The following is a 22,072-nucleotide window of genomic DNA, read 5'->3' as shown; positions in this document are numbered from 1 at the left end:
TGCTTCCAGGCTCATTCAAGGTGTTGGCAGAATCTAGTTCCTAGAGGGTGTAGGACTGAGGTCCCCATGTCTTTGCTGGCTGTCGGCTGGGGGTCACCCTCAGTTCCTAGAGGCCTCTCTCTTGTCCTTTTTAAGCTCTCAGATTTTCAATAATGGGCATTTTGGGACTTCCCTGCTGGCGCAGTGGTTAAGAATCTGCCTACAAATGCAGGGGACACGGGTTCGATCCCTAGTCCTGGAAGATCCCACATGCCACGGAGCAATTAAGCCTGTGTGCCGCAACTACTGAGCCTGTGCTCTAGAACCCGAGAGCCACATCTACTGAGCCCACGTGCCACAGCTACTGAAGCCTGCGCACCTAGAGCCGGTACTCCACAACAAGAGAAGCCACCGCAATGAGAAGCCCACGCACCACAACGAAGAGTAGCCCCGGCTTACCACACCTAGAGAAAGCCCGTGCACAGCAGCAAAGACCCAACACAGCCAAAAAAAAAAAAAAAAAAAAAAGACACATGCACCCCAATGTTCACTGCAGCACTATTTACAATAGCCAGGTCATGGAGGCAACCTAAATGCCCTTTGGCAGACGAATGGATAAAGAAGATGTGGTACATATATACAATGGAATATTACTCAGCTATAAAAACGAACGAAATTGGGTCATTTGTAGAGACGTGGATGGATCTATAAACTGTCATGCCAAGTAAAGTAAGTCAGCAAGAGAAAAACAAATATTGTATATTAACGCATATATGTGGAACCTAGAAAAATGGTACAGATGAACCGGTTTCCAGGGTGGAAATAGAGACACAGATGTAGAGAACGAACGTATGGACACCAAGGGGGGGAAGTGGCAGGGGGTGGTGGTGGTGGTGGGATGAATTGGGAGATTGGGATTGACATGTATACACTAATATGTATAAAATGGATAACTAATAAGAACCTGGTGTATAAAAAAATTAAATAAAACAAAATTTCAAAAAAAAAAAGAGTTGTGAGTTCAGTTTTATTTGGGGACCTTACTGAGGACTATAGCCTGGGAAACAGTCTCTCAGATGGCTCTTGAGGATCTGCTCCAAAGAGGCAACAGAGGAGCCAGGCTATATACGAATTTTTTTTGCTGGAAAAAAACCATGTTTCAAATATCAAAAGATTACCGCTAATCACAAAGAAAGAGACATCTCAAGTTAATGACTTCAGTGCTTTTCTGTGCATGGAAAGATGCAAGAATCTGAGGTGAATGAAATTTTTCCTTAGATACCTATCTGAACTATCTCGGGGCTGGTATGTCCAAAGCACAAAATCCTTTCTATTTTTCCATCCCGAATTCCTCTCAGGGCACACCACAGTGAGGTGAGGGGGCAACCACAGTGGCTAATGGCTTGATCCTTGTATTAACAGAACTGGAATGGCAGACAACATTTTTTTTGTTTACATGATCCACTGGAAAACTGAGGCCCAAGTCCACAGCACTTGTGCAAGCAGCGCCCTCCCACCACACACACAATCTTTTTTTTTTTTTAAAATACTCTTCTGTAATGTGATTATTTATTTATTTATGTATTTATTTATTTATGGCTGTGTTGGGTCTTCGTTTCCGTGCGAGGGCTTTCTCTAGTTGTGGCAAGTGGGGGCCACTCCTCATCGCGGTGCGCAGGCCTCTCACTGTCACGGCCTCTCTTGTTGTGGAGCACAGGCTCCAGACGCACAGGCTCAGTCGTTGTGGCTCACGGGCCTAGTTGCTCCGCGGCATGTGGGATCTTCCCGCACTGGGGCACGAACTCGTGTCCCCTGCATCGGCAGGCGGACTCTCAACCACTGCGCCACCAGGGAAGCCCCCAATCTTTTTTTTTAGTGGATCATAAATTTTATTTCAAAATGTAAACGTCGCTAAACACGCATATACGTTAAAACAATACAATTTACAATTTAGTTAATATTTTTTCTTTTTGCACAGGACATCATTACAATTTAGAATCTATGCCTTACAAAATACATACAAAGTTTTATCCGAGCAAGCCAAGGCCAGACTGGGAACTGTACAACTGTAATACTTCACTGTAGCGATCCAGGATAGATGAACCATGGCCTTCTGAAGCATGGTGTGGTGCTGGTTAAAAAACAACAACAGGGGCCTCCCTGGTGGCGCAGTGGTTGAGAGTCCGCCTGCCGATGCAGGGGATACGGGTTCGTGCCCCGGTCTGGGAGGATCCCATATGCCGCGGAGCGGCTGGGCCCGTGAGCCATGGCCGCTGGGCCTGCGCGTCCGGAGCCTGTGCTCCGCAACGGGGGAGGCCACGGCAGTGAGAGGCCCGCATACCGCAAAAAAAAAAACAAAACAAAACAAAACAAAAAAACAACAACAACAACAAAAAAGTTCCTACAGAAAAGGAAAACGTGTGCTGGATGCAAATGGTCTTGGACCCTTGGATTCTACCTTGGGATTTTGGCAAACAATTCCAGAGAAGCTCCATCAATGGCTTTGAGAGGAGGAGGGGCCCTTTGTGCAGAGTCCCGGGGCGGCCAAGACCCCGCGTGCACCCAGCCCACGCACACAGCCATCCCCGGCCCCCCAGGAGCCACAGCGGCCCGCGCCCGATAACCTCCATCTGCTCAGGACAGCGACGCCTTCAGCCCTCAGGGTCCTGGGCACTTGGCGCAAGGGACTCCCCAAGGTGAGGCGAGGCGAGGGAGCAAAGCCTCCCACCCACACACCCAGACAGGCACCCGGACCCAGGAATGGACGCCTGCCCCCGGGTGTCTGAGCCACACTGGGAAGTGGCCCCTGGAGGGCAGGCTAGGGAGGGAAGGGTACGGCCTGGGACAGGTGCCCCAGGGCTGAGTGGGAGAGACGGCCTCCACCCAGATCTGGGGTTGCCCGGCAGGCATTCAGCTTGGTTCCCAAACGAGCACATGCCACGTCACTAGGAAGACGGCCCGAGCCCTGGGAGAAAGCTGCTCGTGCGGCCCCGCCGGCCCCCAGGCGTCCTGTGTCCCCGACAGGGAATGCGTGGGCACACGATCTTTAGGGTTACCGTGTCTAGGGGCCACGGGGCGAGAACACGAACTTATCACTCATCCCTGACACACAGGGTGGTTAGAGCCCTCCTCGCAGACATTAGTTTGGTAACGAGATTTCGCTTTAATAAACTCTCCCTGAGGACCCGCTCCGTGCCAGGTGGCTAGGGCTGAGGCGCCAAATCAACCTTTGCTTTGGGGAGTTCAGTGAGGTGGGGAAGGCAGGCAGCCGGGAGCTTCGCAGCCCTTGGTCACAGTGTCTGGTGTAACTCAGTACTTCTGGTGTGGAAAAATCACTATCACAACTCAAGAGTTAAAATCCATGCCCTCAAGACCCAAGGGAAAAGCCGTGACCGGGAAACGGGAAGAGCGGTGACAACAGCACAACCGCCCTCTCCCGCGGGCACGCGCCAGCTCAGTGTTTCCAGCCGGGGCGTGGCCGTAAAAGGGTCCCGGCGTGTCGTGAAAGGGGTTGCAAAGCAACAGAGCGCCGGTCCACGGGGCGGGGGCCATTTTGGGTGTGGCTTTCGCGGCTTTCAGGCGAAAAGCAAAGCTTTATCAAAAACAAACAAAACTCAAAAACCTGTTGCCCGCTACAGCGGCGCTTCGGGGAGCTCAGCCCCGCGCCCAGCGCTCGCGGTCGGCCGGCTGCCTTCCCGGGGGCGGTGAGCGGGCCTCGAGGCCGCGGGACGGTGGCGGCGCGAGGCGCCCCGTGGACGCGGAGCGGGAACGTGCGCCCGACGACGCCTGGGAAAGGTTCCAAGGCTCCGCGCTCCACGCCTCCCGGCCGCCAGCCGGGGAGTCGCCGTCCGCGAGCGCGAGGACGTGCGCGCGCATCTGAAGGCGCGCCGGCTGCGGGAGAGGGAGGTGGGTGTTTCGGAGGCCCGCGCCCGGGACCCCGCCCGCAGTGCGGCGCCGCGGCGGAAGAGAGGGTGGTGAGGCTGTGCGAGGAGGTGGAGGAGGCGGAGGAGGTGGAGGAGGCGGAGGCGGAGGCGGTGGAGGCCGCGCTGACGGCGAGGAGGGCCGCGGAGCTGCAACGGCGGATGCACGGGAGCGGGTGTGACTGACGACGCGGGGGCGGGTGGGCCCCGGCCCGCGGTGGGGAGGGGAACCCGGCTCGCTCGGCATCGCAGCCTCCGCGCTGGGCGGCGGGGGCGGAACAAGGATAATACCCCGCTCAGCTTCTCGCTTAGATATCGTTTTATTTTTTTAACGTTGGCAATTAGAAGAAAATGATTTGATACGTTGTTGTGAACCGTAAAGACCCTTTTTTTAAAAAATAAATTTTATTTTATTTTATTTGTTTATTATTTTTGGCTGCGTTGGGTCTTCGCCGCTGTACGCAGGCTACCAGTTGCGGCGAGCGGGGGCCACCCTTCTTTGGCGTGCGTGGGCTTCTCACTGCGGTGTCTTCCCCCGCTGCGGAGCTCGGGCTCCAGGCTCGCGGGCCCTAGAGCGCAGGCTCAGCAGTTGTGGCACACGGGCCCAGTTGCTCCGTGGCATGTGGGATCTTCCCGGACCAGGGCATGAACCTGTGTTCCCTGCATTGGCAGGCGGACTCCCAACCACTGCGCCACCAGGGAAGTCCCAAGACCCTTTCTAGTAAAATATTTGCACAGTGTGGACCAGCTCAGTCGCTGGGGTGAAAACCCCGGCCGTAGGGCCAAAAAAAGAAGAGGGGGCGCCTTAGAGACCGGCTGCGATGCGCCTGCACCGTCTCAGATGACCTTAGGGCAAGTGGTCGCATTTTGCACGGGTGGTCGCGGTTGCTTGTTTGCCTCCTCGGTATGAGAGTCTTAGAATTTACGTCGTGTTGATGAACTTACCCCGCTCGTACTCTCGATTATCAGCTAATGGACTCCGTTCAGCTGGTAAGGAGGATGATTGCTTGGAGAGGCTGAAACCAAGAGTCTTTCGTTTTCTCTCCCTACGTTTCTTTCTGCGTTTTCGCCCTGTTAGACACTAAATCTCCAGTACTAGTATGGTAGATGGTTTCAGTATTATATTGTCATATGTGGATTTTGACTGTTAGGTGCATTCAGCTTGGAAAAGACAACTTTTAAGTAAATGCCGTTACGTAAAGGAACAGGAACAGGGCCTTGATTGTAAACTGCTGTGTGGTCCTATTTTTGATACTGTGATTTTATTGTATTTTTAAAGTTTGAAAGTATACTGTTGTGCTTTGCTGTTTTTTAATGCTTCCTGGAATTTGGGACCCAAGAAACAGACTTGAAGTCAGAGTTCTGCAAGAAAGAATGGGGCTTCGCTGGTGGCGCAGTGGTTGAGAGTCAGCCTGCCGATGCAGGGGACACGGGTTCGTGCCCCGGTCCGGGAGGATCCCACATGCCGTGGAGCGGCTGGGCTCTTGAGCCATGGCCGCTGAGCCTGCGCTTCCGGAGCCTGTGCTCCGCAACGGGAGAGGCCACAATAGTGAGAGGCCCGCGTACCGCAAAAAGAAAAAAAAAGAAAGAAAGAAGACACTACTACTTGGCTGCAGCTGCCGAAGCAAGAATCCAAACCCCAATCAAGGGTGTGGATGCCGCTACTTTGGATAAGATTGAGAAGGCCCAGAGGGCTGCTGGGCACGCCGAGTGGTGGTGTGTGAATTTTGGGATTTTGCAGTCCAGCACATCAGCGGAGGGGAGCTGTGTTGTTTTGGTTTTCTTTGTTTGTTTGGTTTTTCAGAATTATAATTTTTCTGTGGCATGTTAACTGGTGTACATCTTGTAACCTGTCTGGTGAGTAACCTGAAATGGGGGATGAGTTCTAGATACTACATGTGTTTGCTGACTTTGGGCTAAAATTATTTCATATGGTATAATTATGGTTTGAGGGGCTAGATGCATGTGACCTCTGCAGAAGCCTGGCAGGGTTGGGGAGGAAAGCATGGAGCTGGCCACGGTAGGCCCCAAACTGATAGTAGGAGGCATCTTCCAGGTTTAGATGATGTCCAGGCTAGGTCATCAGAGCAGACCTCACAGGGATTGAGGTCAGAGCTCTAGCTTGTTATGATGAAGTTCATTGGCTCGGAAAAACAAATGCTGAAAGCCAGTTTTTAGAGTCTTTGTGCAAATGACCAAAGCCATTGAGTTGGTCAAGAAAAGTTGAGATATATAAACTTTTTTCAGAATGAAAGTGTCTCCTTGATTGTTGTCATTGTCAAAAGGAGGTCAGATACTTCTGATTTGGGAAATGTGTTCAAATTGAGTGCCCGCAGGTCCTGGGGAACATCAGGGAACAAAGTGCTTGTATACTTGGATCTCATATTCATAAGAAACTTAGAACAGTGCCTGACTGTAGTAAGGCAGGGGGAGAAATAACACCGATAGTGGTAAGTTCTGTAGAAAAAGCAAGAAGGGGGCTCTGGAAGATAGGGTGCTGGGGACGCACTGCTATCTTATAGAGGATGGTCAGGTGACATCTCTGATATAGTGACATCTGGGCAAAGATGGGTGTGTGGAATATACACAGGATTATCTAGGGAAAGAACACTCCAGGCAGGCGGGACAAGCAGGGCAGAGAGGCAAGGAACAGCCTGAGCCCCGAGTGGTGTGGGACAAAGCAGTAGACAGTGGGTCAGAAGGAGCAGTTTGAGGGTTTAACCAGAGGAGTGACAGGATCTGACCACATGCGCAGAGGCTGTCTGGCTGCCTTGTTGAAAATTGATCACTGTGAGTAGAGCAAGGATGAGAGTGAGGGAAGCAGCCAACGGAGAGCTGGAGCACTTGGGGGTGGACTGGTCGCTGCGGGCACGGGCACGTGTGTGGACTGCGTCCTGAAGGCGGTGCAGATGGGATATGCTGAGGGCCTGGGTGTGGATGTGTGAGGATTCGACCATGGTTCTGGGCCTCATGGCCTGAGCGCCTGTTTAGGGCGGTCATGTCATTTGTCAAACCGAGGCAGTTTTTAAAGTGAAAGGTGTTGGGAACTCCCTGTCAGGCCAGTGGTTAGGGCTCCGAGCTTTCACTGCAGAAAGCACGGGTTTGATCCCTGGTTGGGGAACTAAGACCCCACAGGCCGCGAGGCACGGTGAAAAATGGGGAAAAAAGAAAAGAAAACAAAAGAGAGTGAAGGGTGGCCCTAGTAGTAATTAGTGTGGGATCATAAGTGTAAACCAGGACAGCTGAAGGCATCGAAGAGGTTTGGATACCCCGTGTTTATGCTGTGGTGGGAGCACTGAGAGAGTCACCTGAGCATCGGGGAGTCTGAGGGGAAAAGCTTTCAGACCCAAGGACTCTTGGTCTGGGCCTGGAAGCATGGGCACAACTGCCCAGGCCCAGGGACTAAGGGTACAGTACTGACCCTGGGATCCATAGGCAGGTAGAAGCGTGGCATGGTGGGGAGGGCTTTGGGGTGTTGTGAGAGAACAGGGAGGCAATGAGGGACATAGGAAACGTGGTTGTGGAGGTCTTCATACAGCTTTGAAGAGTTTAAACTTGATTCTGTGTGTGTCCATGCTTCTCCACCTGGGGTCTTGTGTTCTGGGCTGTACCTAGATGCGCTGTAGGGAACCTGTTGCCAAGGAATATATTGATGCATTCTGAATAGTCAACTTACTTGAATGTTTGACAGAAAAAGTATTTTTTTAATTTTTAAAATGACACACCACTGGCTAAAGAAGTTTCCCACTTGGAGCTACTTCTTGCCCTGTCCTGAGCCTCTGGAGCAATGCTGATATTCACACTTAAAGCGCATCTGAACCCCTGGGGTCTTGTTAAAATGCAGATTCTAATCCTATAGTTAAGGACCTGACTTAGGCATTTCTCACAATCTCCCAAGTAATGGCATTGCTGCTGGTTCAGGTACCACGCTTCGGGTAGCAAGGCCTTCTGAAGTTAAGGGTAGTTTGCTGAAAACTTTTGAGAAGCAGAGTAATGGAGACCCATGGAAAGGTTTGAGCAGGTCAACAACAATTTCCTCTTTGTGGTTTAGAAGATGCAGATATGGTCGCGGAAAATGGACAGGGCAGGGGTGAGCAGTGAAGGTGGAGGTGTTACTGCTGTAATTGCACAGAAGGGAAATGAGGGCCTGACCCACCTCCCTGCCCTAACTGCCTTTGCCTGCTTGTGATGTCTGTCAGAATTGGAACTGCAGCCACCAGTTTCAGATCCATCCCGCCCCCGAAGTCTGTCATTCTTTCTCAGTGAAAGGATGATTGTGTCTGGTGCCATGGGTTACCCAGTGAATAATACCCGGGACCATTGTGAATGCAGCCAAACACGGCTGGGGGTGCCAGAGTTGAGGACCGAGGGTCTGCACGTCCCCTCTCTAGGAGCCCTACCCTCCATGGTCCCTGTCCTGGCCAGACAGTGGATGACGGTGCAGCAGTGTCAAGTGGAAAAGGGCAGCGGGTGGAAATATGGGGAATTCTTTGTGAGTCCCTATCTTTGATATGGTGTCTGTTGAGGCAAACATGCTTTTAATTCAAAGAAATACATTTCCTTTCTTTAATAAGTGGTAATTGGGATTGTTACCTTTGCTTTCAGCAAACTCATGAAGGGGGAAATCAGTCTTAGGATATGAGTGGCATGGGATAGGTCAAATTCGAAGATCACTCAAGGGGCCAAAAGTGAAAACAGCATTGATCCTGTTTCTGCTGTTACCCCCCGAGCTGAGTTCCTATACCTGCTGGCCAATAACAGGATATTGGGTGTGTGAAATGAGAAGCAAAAGTCTGTATTAACAAGAGTCTACTTGGGATCAGGCACTTAACATACCTTACCTCATTTTCACACATTTCAGGGGTCATTTTATTATCCTTGTTTTTCGGGTGGGGAAGCTTGGGCTGAAAAAACTCTCAGGAACTTGCCCGGGAGCTCGCCGGAGCTATTTCCATAACATCAGCTGGTACCTGGCGCACCTCTGCCTCTTGTCTCAGCAACCTGGTCTTCAGCAGTTTTCTAAACAGCAGTCCACGATGCTGAGCGCTCTGTAGAGGGATGCAGCAGTGAGCATAGGTTGGCCTCGAGGATGTTTGGAATAGGCCATGATGGACCCCGTCTAGGCTGAGGAGAAGTGTGAGGAATCCCTGGGGCTCAGTGGGATTAGGGAGCCCAAATACAGGCGTCCCTCCTTCTACTGAGGTCCCACGTTCCAGGTGTCTGCTGAGTCTCCAGCAGACACTCACCAGCTCGTTTCATAGAGTGCATTTGCTTATGTATTTGTTCAGTTATTCATTCAGCAAATATTTTGCTGGCGATGTACTAGGTCCACGGGACACCGCCAAACAGTTGGTTCCCTAGTGAGTCACTGACCCGTTCATTCGCACACTGGAATATATATGGAAGAGCTAATATGTGCTAGACGTTGTAGCCCCAACTCTTCCACAGCTGCCGCCTTCAAAGGGCTTGTACCATAGTGGGTGAGACGGCCAGTTTAACAGACCCTGCCACAGTGAGTGAGAAGTGCTGAGACTGAGGAAGTGGAGGGGGTGGGGAACAGGAAGGCAGCATTTAACCCAGCCAGGGCGTGGGGAAGGCTCTAGATGATGGAAGCTGCATGGAGAGGTGGGCAGGGGAGAGGAGGTGTGTGGAAGGTTCCAATCTGACTGGCCCCCATCTCTCAGTACAGAACTGCTGAGGCCTCTGCATCTGGGTGTTTCGTCAGCTAAGTTAGTCCCTTGGACAAAGGCATTTTGGGTCTTGGGCACCATGATGGTGAACTGGTGACAACCAGGTGCATGAAATTTGCACCTTGGGACCCAAGGGCAGTATCTGCTGTCTGAGCCCAGTAGGAGGGAAGATGCTCAGGGGAAGAGCTCCTGACTCAGCTGACGGTACAGCAGACAGTGGATGGTGCAGAAGGCATGGGTTGGGGTCGGAGAGCCAGTTCCACTCTTGGCTCTGCCACTTGCTTATTAATGTGTCACTTTGGACAAGTGACGATCTCTTTCTGAGCCAAAAAAAAATGATTGTTTTGCACTTTGTCTTTGAGCTTTCTTGGGGAGTTGGCATTCCATTTGTTCGAGATTCCTGTAAAGTAACCAGCCACCTCGTGGACAATTTTAGCCCTGCCCCTTGAGGCGGAGCTTGGAGAACAGGTGTCTCAGGCCCTTTCATAGTCTCTCGGGAATTTATTTTTATGGTCCAGCTACACTGGGACTTCCAAATAGGTTCTGTGTTTGGACTTAGAGTTTCGTTAGGTGACAGAAGATGCCTGGGTTCCAGGGAGACCCTGAGACATTCTCTCCAACTGGAAAAAGGCTACTGGACAAATGCCGCCCTATGGTCATCTGGTAATACCCATGACATCATTCTTGGTTAGTTAAAGGCATCCTGAACTTGGGGTGGGCTGCACATTCTTACCATTTATTCAGTGTCCTGTACGTCACACCCATTTCACCCACGTTCTTTACCTCCCACAGCCATAGTTGCATAAATACTCAGAGAAGAATGGATGAAGAGTTCCTTAATGTGGCCCCTTAAATCATCCCTGTCTGATGTCCCAAGTCTTCTTACCTGCCTGAGCAGTCAGTCACGCAGGGAGAGGCTTTGTGGTGGTCACCTGCTCTAGTGGTGGATTTGTCCATCTCTCATTGTAGGTCTGTCAATGTTTTGGGTTTTTTTTTTTTTAGTTTTTATATTTATTTTTTTGGCTGCGTCGGGTCTTCATTGCTGCACGCTGGCTTTCTCTAGTTGCGGCAAGCAGGAGCTACCCATTGTGGTGGCTTCTCATTGCAGAGCATAGGGTCTAGGCGCGTGAACTTCAGTAGTTGTGGTGCACGGGCTTAGTTGCTCCGTGGCATGTGGGATCTTCCTGGACCAGGGCTCGAGCCCGTGTCCCCTGCACTGGTAGGCGGATTCTTAACCACTGTGCCATCAGAGAAGTGCAAGGTCTGTCAGGTTTTTGTTTGTTTGTTTGTTTTTAAAGACACTTCTATTTTTTTTTTTAATTTATTTTTGGCTGCCTTGGGTCTTCGTTGCTGCACACGGGCTTTCTCTAGTTGCAGCGAGCGAGGTCTACTTTTCATTGCTGTGCGCGAGTTTCTCATTGCAGTGGCTTCTCTTGTTGCAGAGCACGGGCTCTAGGCGCATGGGCTTCAGTAGTTGTGGCCGCACGGGCTCAGCAGTTGTGGCTCGCAGGCTCTAGAGCGCAGGCTCGGTAGTTGTGAGCACATTTATCCACAAAAAGATATATAGGAGATGGGACTTCCTTGGTGGCACAGTGGTTAAGAATCCGCCTGCCAATGCAGGGGACACGGGTTCAAGCACAGGTTAAGCCCTTGTGCCACAACTACTGAGCCTGCGCTCTTGAGCCAAAACTACTGAGCCCACGTGCCACAACTACTGAAGCCCACGCCCATAGAGCCCATGCTCTGCAACAAGAGAAGCCACCGCAATGAGAAGCCTACGCACCACAACAAAAAGTGGCCCCCACTCGCCGCAACTAGAGAAAGCCCTCATGCAGCACCAAAGATCCAGTGCAGGCAAAAATATAAATAAATAAATTTATTTATTTTTAAAAAGATATAGAAGAATATTCATAGGAGCTTTTTATAATAGTCCTAAAGCTAAAACAACATAAATGTTTATCAGCCAGAGAATAAATAAATAAAACAAATAAATTGTAGTATATTCCTTCAATGGTAGATTAATTGTCTGTTGCTGCATAACAGATTACCCCCAAATTTAGCAGCTGAAAACAAGAGATATTTATTATCTCACATAGTTTCAGCTTAGGACATTTAATTAGGCTGCAGTTATCGCTGGGCTTGAATGGGGTTGGAGGATCCACTTCCTGTTGTTACTGGAAGGAGGCTGTTTTTTGCTGGCTGTTGGTAAAAGGCCTCAGTTCCTTGCTATGTAGTTTCTCAATAGATGTCCACAAGAAGTCAGAGCAAGCAGTTGGAGAGAAAGAGATGAGACAGGCTGGGACCTGGGACCCTTTGCTGCTGTGTGCACACCTGGGCAGACATCTCCTCCAACAACAAAATACAAAGAAAAGTAACTGCGTGTCCTGCCAGTGCAGGGGACATGGGTTTGAGCCCTGGTCCGGGAAGATCCCACATGCTGTGGAGCAACTAAGCCTGTGTGCCACAACTACTGAAGCCCACACGCCTGGAGCCCATGCTCTGCAACAAGAGAAGCCACCGCAGTGAGAAACCCAAGCACCACAGTGAAGAGTAGCCCCCACTCGCCGCAACTAGAGGAAGCCCACGCACAGAAATGAAGACCCAGCACAGCCCCAAAAATTAATTAATTAATTAATTAAAAAAGAAAACTGCATGCATGTGCAGTTGGGGCAAATTATGGACAACAAGATACAAAAAGACCGAAAACCCAACTGCCAATTCTGAAGAGCCGGGAGCAAAAGCAGGGTACTGAGCATGCCCCCTGCACTCAACCCCACCTAAGGGGTGGGCAAACCTCCTAAGCCACCCCTCCAGCTGACCCCAGGACACACCTCTACCCTCACCCCATATAAGGAAGCAGCTCGCCCCCTGCTGCACCCCCGGGGAGCGAGCAAGGGAACTTGTTACTTGTTCTCTCTCCCTACTGCTGCAGCAGGAAACTTAACGAAGCCTTGCCTGAATTTCTTATCTGGCCTCTTAATCAATTTCTATAGATCAAGGAGGCCAAGAACCCTGGTGAGTAACAATAACACAACTCCTCTTACGACCTAATCCCTAAGTCACACACCACCACTTCTGCGTTTTTCTATTTATTATGAACAAGTCACTATGTCCAGTACACACTCAACAGGAAGGAATACGCAAGAGTGTGAACAACAAGAGATGGAGATCATTGGGGCTCATCTTGAAGGCTGGCTACCACAGTCTGCTCTCTGGCCACTAACGATTCATGTCCCTCCAACATGCAAGCCACACCCCCACCCAAAGGCCCCAAAAGTTACATCCTATTGTAGCAGCATCTCCAAGTCCAAATTTTGCTCTGTAGGTCAGATGTGGATGAGCCGTCATGATCGTAGTTTCTTAAATCCAGCACCTAGACTACAGTTCTACTTGATCTATAGAACTTTAAAACTAAAAAGACAAGTTATATGCCCCTGACACATCCAATATACAGTTGTGGGACAGGCATAGGATAACCGTTATAAACATTCCTATTCAAATAAGGGGCGAAATGGGAGGCACAAAGGAGTCACTGGGGCACAGTAATTCTGCAGTTCAGTCTCAAAGTATGAATAACTCTCCATGGCTCTCAGCTCTATCATCTGGGCTCTTGGTTCCGCCCTTTGAATCATACTTCCTTTTTCATGATAGGTAGTATGTATTTACAGATGAGTAATTTCCTCAGCCTGCTTCATGCTCTAGAAACTTGGGGTGTCCAAAGGCGTTTCATTTTGTACCATCTCTGTCCCTTCTAGCTGCAGTGTTTCTTCTAATATGGTCTTAAAATACTTCATAGGTTTCCTGTGAATCTCATTGGGGTTCACTCTATTAGACAAAAGTCCCAAAGACCCTATTGTTTGAGAGGCTCTGAGAGGCACATCTTTAATCTCTTTAAAGAGTTGTTATTCTGGGGTTTCCCTGGTGGCGCAGTGGTTGAGAATCCGCCTGCCAATGCAGGGGACACAGGTTCGATCCCTGGTCGATCCCGGGAAGATCCCACATGCTGTGGAGCAACTAAGCCTGTGAGCCACAACTACTGAGCCTGCTTGCTGCAACTACTGAAGCCCGTGTGCCCAGAGCCCATGCTCCACAACAAGAGAAGCCACCAAAGTAAGCTGCTCACCGCAACTAAGAGTAGCCCCCGCTCGCTGCAACTAGAGAAAGCCCGCGTGCAGCAATGAAGACCCAACACAGCCAAAAATAAATAAATAAAATTAAATTAAAAAAAAAGAGTTGTTCTTATTGAATGGTACTTTGAGCTGCCATCTTTGATTTTTCTGAGTTTTTTTAAAAATATTTTACAACATTTGCCTCTCTGTTTTCTAAGTTTTCCCCATTCAACCCATAATGATTGAGCAACTGGAAAATGGGAGGAAATTTTTTAGACAAAGATGATGTTTTCTTATTTAACAATAAATTGGGCAATCAAAGGGGAGGGGGTTTGATGAATTACAATTACATTTTTTTTTTTTTTTTTTGCAGTACGCGGGCCTCTCACTGTTGTGGCCTCTCCCGTTGCGGAGCACAGGCTCCGGACGCGCAGGCTCAGCGGCCATGGCTCACGGGCCCAGCCGCTCCGCGGCATGTGGGATCTTCCTGGACCAGGGCACGAACCCGCGTCCCCTGCATTGGCAGGCGGACTCTCAACCACTGCGCCACCAGGGAAGCCCTACAATTACTTTTAGGGCAGGACAAGAAAAAAATTTTAAATACAGTTCTCTTTCTGCCTATGTGGGCCACTATCCCTCTTTAGTGTGCATTGTGCATCTACATTATACAGTAACAAGATTCCCTTAGAAGACGCAGGAGTGCCTGCTTGCCAAAAAAAAAAAAAAAAAAGCAATTTTCTCCTGGCATTAGCGAGGGAACTCCTTAGGAGAAAACATTCCTTTCTCAATCCTGTGAGGCAGGGGTCCCCAACCCCACCTGTCCTTGGCCTGCTAGGAACCGGGATGCACAGCAGGAGATGAGCAGCAGGCCAGTGAGCGAAGTGTCACCTGCCACTCCCCGCTGCTCCCCGCCGCTCCCCGTCGCTCGTGTTACCACCTGAACCATCCCACACCCCCGTCCGTCTCCCATGAAACCGGTCCCTGGTGCCCAAAAGGTTGCGGAACGCTGCCGTTAGGGGTCATGATGACCCACTGCTTGCCTTGCACGTGCAGATCTGGGCTATGTAAAACGTCAGTATGTTACTTTGATGTATAATCCTTTGTCTCAAAACCATATAATTGTGATTTGACCTCTAAAAGGTGGAACAGTTCTCAGAGCTTTCTGAAAGACTGTCTCCCAGGTTATAATCCGCAGGTTGGCTCGAATAAAATTTTCCATTTCTTTCTTTGATTGACTGTTGATTAAGAGGTATTTTACAGTCACAACTCCTTGTTTTTTTCTGGCAGTACCCTGGATTTGATCTTTACTATAAAGCTATTTTTGGTTTTGTTTCTTTTTTTAAAAGATTATTTTGATGTGGCCCATTTTTTTTTTTTTTTTTTTTTTTTGTGGTACGCGGGCCTCTCACTGTTGTGGCCTCTCCCGTTGCGGAGCACAGGCTCCGGACGCGCAGGCTCAGTGGCCATGGCTCACGGGCCCAGCTGCTCCACGGCATGTGGGATGTTCCCATACCGGGGCACGAACCCGTGTCCCCTGCATCGGCAGGCGGACTCTCAACCACCGTGCCACCAGGGAAGCCCGATGTGGCCCATTTTTAAAGTCCCGTCACAATATTGCCTCTGTTCCACGCCTTCGCTTTTTTTTTTTTTTTTTTTTTTTGCGGTACGCAGGCCTCTCACTGTTGTGGCCTCTTCCGCTGAGGAGCACAGGCTCCGGACGCACAGGCTCAGCGGCCATGGCTCACGGGCCCAGCTGCTCCACGGCATGTGGGATGTTCCCATACCGGGGCATGAACCCGAGTCCCCTGCATCGGCAGGCGGACTCTCAACCACTGTGCCACCAGGGAAGCCCCTGGCTTTTTTTTTTTTTTTTTTTTTTTTTGACCACAAGGCATGTGGGATCCCAGCTCCCCAACCAGGGATTGAACCTGCACCCCCTTCATTGGAAGGTGAAGTCTTAACCACTGGACCGCCAGGGAAGTCCCTAATATTGTTTCTTTATTTTAGCCATCTGGAGAGGCTGAGAACTTTCAAAGTCATCAAGAATATCAAAGTTTGGGAATTCCCTGGCGGTCCAGTGGTTAGGACTTTGCCTTTCCATTGCAGGGGGCACAGGTTTGATCCCTGGTCGGGGAACTAAGATTCCACGAGTCGCGCGGCCAAAAAAAAAAAAAAAAAAAATCAACGTTTAACAAACCTTCCTTTTGCTTATCTCACTTCTCTTTCATTTAACTATAAACAGCAAGAAGAAACTAGGGACAGTAGCCGGGAGACCGTCATGGTTCCTGGACATGTTCTATATCTTGACCTGGTTGGAGGTTATGTGGTTGTATGGATATGTAAAAAATAATCAGTGTGTACACTTAAGATACACAAACTTTATTGTATTCCTGTTACACGTTCTTATTTATTTTTGGCTGCATTGGGTCTTCGTTGCTGCGCGTGGGCTTTCTCTAGTTGCAGCGAGCAGGGACTGCTCTTTGTTGCGGTGCACAGGCTTCTCATTGCGGTGGCTTCTCTTGTTGTGGAGCACGGGCTCTAGGCGCGCGGACTTAAGTAGTTGTGGTATGTGTGATCAGCAGTTGTGGCTCGCGGGCTCTAGAGCAGGCTCAGCAGTTGTGGCGCACGGGCTTAATTGCTCTGCATCATGTTGGATCTTCGCGGACCAGGGCTCAATCCCGTGTCCCCTGCATTGGCAGGCGAATTCTTAACCACTGCGCCACCAGGCAAGTCCCAACACGTTGGGTTTTTTTTTTTTTTTCCCCAACACGCTCATGGTTTTTTCCGACACGCTCTGAGCGTGAGCACCTGTGCGCGGACAGCGCCGCGCGCGTGCATGAGCTTTCCGAGGCTGGAAGCAGAGATGGGTGCGCGTGCACATGCGCGGTCCAGAGGAGGCCAGTAGCAAGGGCGGGTGTGCGTGCGTGTACGTGCTCGCGCAGAGGCCGGAAGTAGTTCTGCGTGCGCAGAGGCCGGAAGCGGGGTTGGCGTTCCGGGTCAGTTGCGAGCCATGGAAAGTTTCGCGGAGGACTGCAGGCTGCCGTGCGAGGGGCCGGCCGAGGAGGCCGAGCCCCAGGTGGCGGCCTGGAGCGGGGACAGCGGTAACGTGTCCCAGAGCCACAGCAGCGCATCGGTGCCGTGGGAGGATGAGGGCCCGGAGTCGGGCGCGCCCAGCCGGGACCTGCCGCTGCTGCGCCGCGCCGCCGCGGGCTACGCCGCCTGCCTGCTTCCTGGCGCGGGGCCGCGGCCCGAGGTCGAGGAGCTGGACGCGAGCCTGGAGGACCTCCTCACCAGGGTGGACGAGTTTGTGGGCATGCTGGACATGCTGCGCGGCGACTCCTCCCACGTGGTCAGCGAGGGCGTGCCTTGCATTTACGCGAAGGCCACCGAGATGCGGAGAGTGTACAGCAAGATCGACCGGCTGGAGGCCTTCGTCAGGATGATCGGCGCCAGTGTAGCCAGTCTGGAGGAGCAGGTCTCCAGGGCGGAGGCCGAGCTGGGGACGTTCCCCAGTACGTTTAGGAAACTCCTGCGCACAATTAACGTGCCCTCCTTCTTTAACAAGGCGCCCTCCAGCAGGTCCCAGGGGACCAGCTACGAACCCCCCGTCGTGTTTCGAACCGAAGACCACTTTCCTTGTTGCAGCGAAAGACCTCAGGTCTGAGTCCGCGGGACAACGCTGCGAGAGGACGGGTCTGAAATTCTCTCGAGTAGTAATCAAATCAGTTGAAAATCCTGTTACTAGATATACGTGATGTTGGAGTATGGAATTGTAAAGTTTATTTTTTGCACACTTGATTTCTCAGTATATTCATCATTTCACGAAGGATGTGTGATTTTCTACGTCTTCCAGTTCAAACTTGAAACTTCAAAGCTGCTTGGTGGGGGGCATCGGGGAAGCAAAATGAATGAACTTACCTGGGCACTGTGGCAGAACTGTTATTTTTATGGATTTTACAGCTCAACTAACAGTATTACCTTTTCAAGATTTGTATATTTGTATACCGTTAGGAAAACTGAGCCTTTGAAGCCTTGTTAATTCGATCCTAATAGTGATTCAGTTTTCAATAGCTTACTTCTAGGATGGTAAATTATTTAAAATTATATTAAACTTTCCGTATAGTGGATTGCAAACCGAAGGAAACTATACAATTTCTGAGAAAACGTATTGATTTATTGCAACTCATTCTGAAGTTTTTTTTTGAAAGTATGACCTCACAGTTTGTCCATAGCAAACGTGTCTATATATGATTCCCAACGTTTGGTTTATAATTAATATTAATAAAAAATTTAAATTTTATTGGAAAGGGTTTCCATCTGAAAAGGACTGTACGTATTTTCCTTTTTGCTTGTTTGAAAATAGACACGTTGAGTATCTGATTTTAGGAGTGGGATAAAGATAGTTCACAGCATTAAATATTTATTTCTCCTCAAAGTGAATAGTTAAATTATTTGTGTGGTAATATGACTGGTATTAGGATTTTGTTCTTTCACCGTGACGACGTGGAATGTTAAAGATCCCTTGCAGGTACAACAGGCTTTGATCTTGATTTTAATCTGTTTTATAAGGTGGTTCTCCTAGGTAGTAGAACTCAAGCATAGAGCTTAGGTTGCTTTTGTGTCATTTATCATAGATCTTTGAGGTTTGTAAAGTAGGTATATTCTCAGCTGTGTATTGTGAAAAATCTGATTGTGTAATCTCCGACCTTAGCTTTCATGGACCTTCTGTGTCACACATTTATATATATATATTTTAAATTTATTTTATTTGTTTTTGGCTGCATTGAGTCTTCGTTGCTTCGCGCAAGCTTTCTCTAGTTTCGGCGAGCGGAGGCTACTCTTCATTGTGGTGCGCAGGCTTCTCATTGTGGTGGCTTCTCTTTTTGCAGAGCACGGGCTCTAGGTGCGTGAGGTCAGTAGCTGTGGCTTTAGAGAGCAGGCTCAGTAGTTGTGGCGCACAGGCTTAGTTGCTCCGCGGCATGTGGGATCTTCCCAGACCAGGGCTCAAACCCTGCATTGGCAGGCAGATTCTTAACCACTGCACCACCAGGGAAGTCCCACACATTTACATTTTTTATTCAGGTTGTTCACTGATTACAAACTAAAGAACTCCTGAATTTAGAAGTGGAAAGAACAGGTAACCTACATTAAGTATTTGGCGACTGCTGGGTACCTACTGTAAGTAATTAGTATATGTCTATTGCATATTCACTGAATATGAAAATAGTTTCCTTACATAACGTGTATTACTAAAATGTTTTTTTAATTTGTGGTTAATATTTAAAAAGTAGTTAGGGGGCTTCCCTGGTAGCACAGTGGATTAGAATCCGCCTGCCAATGCAGGGGACACGGGTTCGATCCCTGGTCTGGGAAGATCCCACATGCCGCGGAGCAACTAAGCCATGTGCCACAACTACTGAGCCTGCGCTCTAGAGCCCGAGAGCCACAACTGCTGAGCCCGCATTGCTGCAACTACTGAAGCCCAGGCACCTAGAGCCTGTGCTCCGCAACAAGAGAAGCCACCGCAGTGAAAAAGCCCGCGCACCACAATGAAGAGTAGCCCCCGCTCTTTGCAACTAGAGAAAGCCCGCACGCAGCAACGAAGACCCGACACAGCCAAAAAAAAAAAGTACTTAGTAATTAAGACAAATTATGAAAAGGTAGAGTAATTGTTAAAGGTGAGATTTAATATCTGCATAATAGAAACCCCAAATTCCAGAAAGCGTAAGTTAACAAGCGTGCTATAAAGTAAAAGTTAATTAGGAATATATAATATTAGATATTTGCATTCATTACCTACAAAAAAGTAAATTGGGTTGATAAAAGTATAATAACCAGTGAAAGAATGAAATTCAGTTTAACAGTTTTTAAAGCTAATAATAGACTATTTATTTATTTATTGCCACACCATGCAGTTGGCGTGATCTCAGTTCCCCGACCAGGGATGGAACTCGGGCCCTCCACAGTGAAAGCGCAGTATGCTAACCACTGGACCATCAGGGAATTCCCTGAAAGTCCTGGTTTGGAAGATTTTTTTTTTTTTTAAATAAATTTATTTATTTATTTATTTTTGGCTGCCTTGGGTCTTTGTTGCTGCACGTGGGCTTTCTCTAGCTGTGGCGAGCGGGGGCCACTCTGTCACGGTGCGCGGGCTTCTCATTGCGGTGGCTTCTCTTGCTGCGGAGCACGGGCTCTAGGCGCGCGGGCTCTAGAGCGCAGGCTCAGTAGTTGTGGCGCACGGGCTTGGTTGCTCCACGGCATGTGGGATCTTTCCGGACCAGGGCTCGAACCCGTGTGCCCTGCATTGTCAGGTGGGTTCTTAACCACTGCGCCACCAGGGAAGCCCTGGAAGATAATTTACATCATTATCTGTGCACCTTATCTTTAAGGGACCTTGGGTTCTGAAATTCTCTTAGTCATTCGGTGTTGTTTCTGAGGTTTCTACATAGAGATTAGTGCAGGGCCTCATTGGGAATGGGGACTGGAAGCTGATTTGTCCAAAGGCAGCCTCGGGTGTACAGGAGTCGCCCTGGAAGCACACATAAAATTGGGTGCTATTTATTCACACACAAAATTCACACAAGACAGATATTAGACCCAGGTCATTTTTCTGTCTCCAGAATGGAGGTTGGGGGAGCCAGGCACACCCTGCTCTGTTTGGCACTGCCCCCTTCAGACCTTCTCCTGGTTCCCTCTTCTCCCACCCCTGACCAGCTGGAGAGTTACGAGGGCCCTTCCGGATCTCGGAAAACAGTCCTTCCACCTCTTCCGAAGTCAGTAGCAAAGTTGGGAGGGAGGCCCCCAGTGCTGAGGCTGGGGGAGAGCGGGGTGTGTTGTCATTCTGGTGACTCCTGCAGACTGTCTCTGCTGCCGGGGTCTAGAGTTCCCCCACTTTCTAGAAGAAGAAGCAGGAATGGGCATAGGGTCGAATAAAGGTTGAGAGGAGCACACCACCCGTCACCCTAGAGTCGATTAGCTTTTTTTTTTTTAATTTTTATTGGAGTCTAGTTGATGTACAATGTTGTGTTAGTTTCTGCTGTACAGCACAGTGAATCAGCTATTCATATACATACAACCACTGTTTTTTTTAGATTCTTTTTCCATATAGGTCATTACAGAGTATTGAGAAGAGTTCCCTGTACAATTAGCTTGTTGTTCATTCCTACACCCAAGAGCACAGTAGCCACTTAGAGATTTCAGGAGTACCTAGGACATCCCCTCGTGCGTCCAAAGGCAGCCTCGGGCGTACAGGAGTCGCCCTGGAAGCACACATAAAATTGGGTGCTATTTATTCACATAAAATTCACACATGTGGGACTTCCCTGGTGGCGCAGTGGTAAAGACTCCATGCTCCCAATGCAGGGGTCCCGGGTTTGATCCCTGGTCAGGGAACTAGATCCCACATGCATGCTGCAACTAACAGTTCGCATGCCACAACTCAGGAGCCCACATGCAGCAACTAAGACCCAGAACAACCAAATAAAGAAATAAAATTCACACGTGAAATAAGGTGGTAAGTACCTTGTGGCTTTTTATCCTCCAAGCCAGAACTTTCAGGAATATGAGCCTTGGACCATATGTAAGGAGGTGTGTCCATCATGAACGTGAGAGGAGGGCTGCTGGAGTCAGACAGCTCGGGACATACTGAGAGGAAAAAACTAATAATGGTCTGGAACTTAAAGTTTTAAACTAGCTTAGCTAAATAGCTGTCAGAAGGGACAGCATAGGAAGAGTTGAAGCGTTATTTCGTAAGGATTTCTTCCAGCTGCTGAGAGTGACTAAGGAGAAAGGTGGGCTCAGGGTGGCAGACGGGGTCCACGTCACCAGCCGTCCTTGGCTGTGACATAAGTAACAAGCAAGTGCAGCGCAGCTGCAACTTCTCAACTTGTTACTGACTTCGGAAGAGGTGGAAGGACAGTTTTCCGAGATCCGGAAGGGCCCTCGTAACTCTCCAGCTGGTCAGGGGTGGGAGAGGAGGGAACCAGGAGAATGTCTGAAGGGGGCAGTGCCAAACAGAGCAGGGTGTGCCTGGCTCCCCCAGCCTCCATTCTGGAGACAGAAAAATGACCTGGGTCTAACATCTGTCCTAACATCTAACTAAATGACCTTGGTCTAACATCTGTCTCTAGTATCTTCTAAAGACTTTGACTAGGAGTGATGTGCTGTGAATAGTAAGAGCGCACGTCCAATTCATCAGTGTGCCTCCCAGCCCCCCCGAAAACATCCTCAGTGCATCCTCTGTGTCTGTCCCCACCGCCACCCCGTCTCACCTGGGCCACTCAGCCCTCTCTTAAGTGGTTTCCTGCTTCCCCCTTCCCCTCTCCAAGCCACTTTTCATATAGCGCACAGCGGCGCAAGGGGTCTTTCCAGAAAT

The 22,072-nt window shown here is 49.6% G+C and overlaps 1 protein-coding gene across 1 annotated transcript; it reads left to right on the top strand.

The window, feature by feature from the left end:
- The first annotated feature begins 15,740 nt into the window (after positions 1-15,740).
- On the top strand, positions 15,741-18,133 carry BLOC1S4 (biogenesis of lysosomal organelles complex 1 subunit 4). The gene has a single exon (XM_082603408.1). The coding sequence runs from the start codon at positions 16,709-16,711 to the stop codon at positions 17,360-17,362; it is 654 nt and encodes a 217-aa protein (XP_082459534.1). The 5' UTR covers positions 15,741-16,708; the 3' UTR covers positions 17,363-18,133.
- The last annotated feature ends 3,939 nt before the right edge of the window (positions 18,134-22,072 follow it).

Source organism: Mesoplodon mirus, assembly GCF_964341445.2.
Source record: "Mesoplodon mirus genome assembly, chromosome: 2".
In the NCBI taxonomy this organism is placed as follows: Eukaryota; Metazoa; Chordata; class Mammalia; order Artiodactyla; family Ziphiidae; genus Mesoplodon; species Mesoplodon mirus.
The sequence above is the reverse complement of the archived record's forward strand: the minus strand, read 5'-3'. Positions and strand labels throughout refer to the sequence as shown.